Raw genomic sequence first — 2,989 nt, 5'->3', positions numbered from 1 at the left:
GTTCCAAACCTGATTCTCTCTCATGGACTCCATCTCGGATCGCATGGCATCAAGCCATCTCTCAGACTCTGGTCCCATCAATGCTTCTATGTATGTTTTAGGCTCCTCATTGTCCAACAATAGGATGTCCTTCTACCTTGTAATCAGTAGCGTGTACTTATTAGGTGCGTGACATGCCCATATTGATCTTCATGGTTGAGGTTTATCATGTTGGTCAGTGACCATTGCAGATTCATCATGTTGCACCTCATCAATGGGAACAAAAACATTTTCTTGTATTTCTTGAACTTCTTCAAGTTGCACTATGCTCCCACTAATTTCTTTCGAGAGAAACTCTTTCTCAAGAAAGACAACGTTTCGAGCAACAAACACTTTGTTCTCTTGACGATTATAAAAATAGTATCCTTTGGTTTCCCTAGGATACCCCACAAAGGCACATTTATCAGATCTGGGCTCGAGTTTAGTGGGCGTCAAACGCTTCACATAGGCTTCGCAGCCCCAAATCTTCAAGAATGACAAACTGGGATGCTTCCCAGTCCATATCTCATATGGCGTCTACTCCACAGATTTAGATGGTACACGATTTAGTGTAAACACAGCAGTCTCTAGTGCATAGCCCCAAAAATACAATGGAAGATCAGTCTGACTCATCATAGACCTCACCATGTCCAACAAGGTTCGATTCCTCCTCTCAGACACACCATTCCATTGCGGTGTTCCTAGTGGAGTCAGTTGTGGAACAATTCCGCAACTCTTTAGATGATCGCTAAACTCATGGCTCAAATATTCTCCACCATGATCCTATCGTCGGAATTTAATTGTCTTGCCGGTATGATTCTATACTTCATTTTGGAATTCTTTCAACCTTTCAAAAGATTCTGCCTTATTCCTCATCAAATTGTATAGCCATATCTACTCAAGTCATCAGTAAAGCTAATAAAGTAATGAAAACCACCTCTTGCGACCGAGTTCATTGGACCACATACATCAGTATGTATTAGGCCTAATAACTTGCTTGCTCTCTTGCTTTGTCCAACAAAGGGAGTCTTAGTCATTTTTCCAAGTAGGCATGACTCGCATGTCTCAATTGATTCAAAATCAAAAGAATCGAGAAGACCATCTTTATGGAGCCTCTCTATGTGTTTCTCACCTATACGGCCTAAACGACAATGCCACAAGTAAGTAGGATTTGAGTTATCTACGCAAGTTCTCTTAGTACTAATGCTATTAATTTCTACATCTTCCAGATCAAGAATGTAAAGCCCATTCACAATAGGACATCTCCCATAGTACATGCCATTCATAAAAATGGAACAACACTTGTTCTTTATTATGAATTCATAACCATCATCTTCTAAACATGAGGAGGAAATAATGTTCTTATTCAATGCAGGAATAAAATAACAATTATTGAGTTCTAGCACTAATCCAGAAGGCAACGACAATGGATAAGTGACGACGGCCAACGCAGCAACCTTTGCTCCATTCCCGACGCGCAAATCCACTTCGTCTCTCGCAAAGCGTCTATTTATTTTCAGCCCCTACAATGATTTGCAAGTGAGAATCATTGCACCAGTATCAAATACCCATGCATTATTAGAACGCGTAGCAAGATTAATTTCAATAACATTAATACCTTGAGCGGAGGTCGCACCTCCTTTCTTCTTTTTATCTTCCAAGTACTTCTTGCAATTCCTCGACCAATGCCCCTTTACTCCACAGTGAAAAGCAAGCATCATCAGGGGAGGCACCAACTTTCTTTTCTTTGGCCTTGGACGCCTGCCTGGAAGTCCCACTTTCGGCAGGTTTCTTAGCCTTCGCTAGGCGCTTACGCTTCTTACCCTTCTGGACTGTCATCACATGACCAGGAGTCTTCCTAAGACTCGCCTCTACTGTCTTAAGCATCCCATGCAACTCAGTCAATGATTTCTTCAAACCATTCATGTGATAGTTCAAGATGAACGGTTCAAAGCTAGCAGGCAGGGACTGCAGTATCACATCGGTCGCAAGATCGTCATCGAGGGGAAAACCTAGTCTCTGCAAGCTCTCAATGTACCCAATCATCTTAATCACATGAGGGCTGACTGGAGCACCTTCAGCAAGCTTGCAACCAAATAGGGCTTTTGAGGTATTAAACCTATCGACCCTCGCCTGGTTTTCGAACATGCCACGTAACCCCACGATCATATCGTAGGGTTAGTGCTCTCAAATTGCTTCTGCAACTCAGAGTTCATGCAAGCAAGCATCAGGCACTGCACATCCATCGCATCATTAGTATGCTTCACATAAGCACGATATGCACTAGTGGTGTGCGTGACATTCTGAGGCTCTTCTAGGTAAGGCGTATCGAGAACGTACTCCTTTTTTTCTTGTCTGAGAACAATTCTTAGATTCCGATTCCAATCAACAAAGTTTGTTCTGTTTAGCTTTTCTCTATCTAGGATCATTCGTAGATTGAAGTTTGATGCACTTGACATTTTCTACAATAGTAAGATATGCAACCATTAGCACTTCTTTTATTAACACCTTTGATAAAAGAATTCCTGCTATGTTGTGCCAACGTCCCCCGACGTTGCATAGCTAGGACAAGATCCAATGCTCCCTGTGATACTAGTGAGCTTTGGCATCACCGCTAGCATCATAGTGAACAAGGTAGGCAACACTTGCCAATCGCATCCAATGCGACTCTCATTTGTTGGGCGACATCATATGTCTCAGCTCCCAACCTTATTCCCCAAAGCCCAAGTCCGACTTGATAGCTCTGTCAAGTAAACCAACACTATGTTGTGGTGTCCAACACCACCCAATGAATCAAGGTACAAGATGACACCCTGCTTTGGCAGACCCATCACTTACTAACAAGATCCCAATGGTGTAGCTAGTTGGAAGGGCATAAATCTTAATTTTTTGTGAGGGATTCATCATTCGCATCACAGGCAGTGCATAATATTAATCATCATAGATAATCAAATTATTGTGATAGTATGGC

At 42.2% G+C, this 2,989-nt stretch overlaps 1 protein-coding gene across 1 annotated transcript; it reads right to left on the bottom strand.

The window, feature by feature from the left end:
• Positions 1-1,668: 1,668 nt before the first annotated feature.
• LOC136507474 (uncharacterized) lies at positions 1,669-2,166 on the bottom strand. Its single transcript, XM_066502186.1, has one exon. The coding sequence runs from the start codon at positions 2,164-2,166 to the stop codon at positions 1,669-1,671; it is 498 nt and encodes a 165-aa protein (XP_066358283.1).
• Between the last annotated feature and the right edge of the window lie 823 nt (positions 2,167-2,989).

This window comes from Miscanthus floridulus, chromosome 15 (assembly GCF_019320115.1).
Source record: "Miscanthus floridulus cultivar M001 chromosome 15, ASM1932011v1, whole genome shotgun sequence".
Taxonomy (NCBI): Eukaryota; Viridiplantae; Streptophyta; class Magnoliopsida; order Poales; family Poaceae; genus Miscanthus; species Miscanthus floridulus.
The sequence above is the reverse complement of the archived record's forward strand: the minus strand, read 5'-3'. Positions and strand labels throughout refer to the sequence as shown.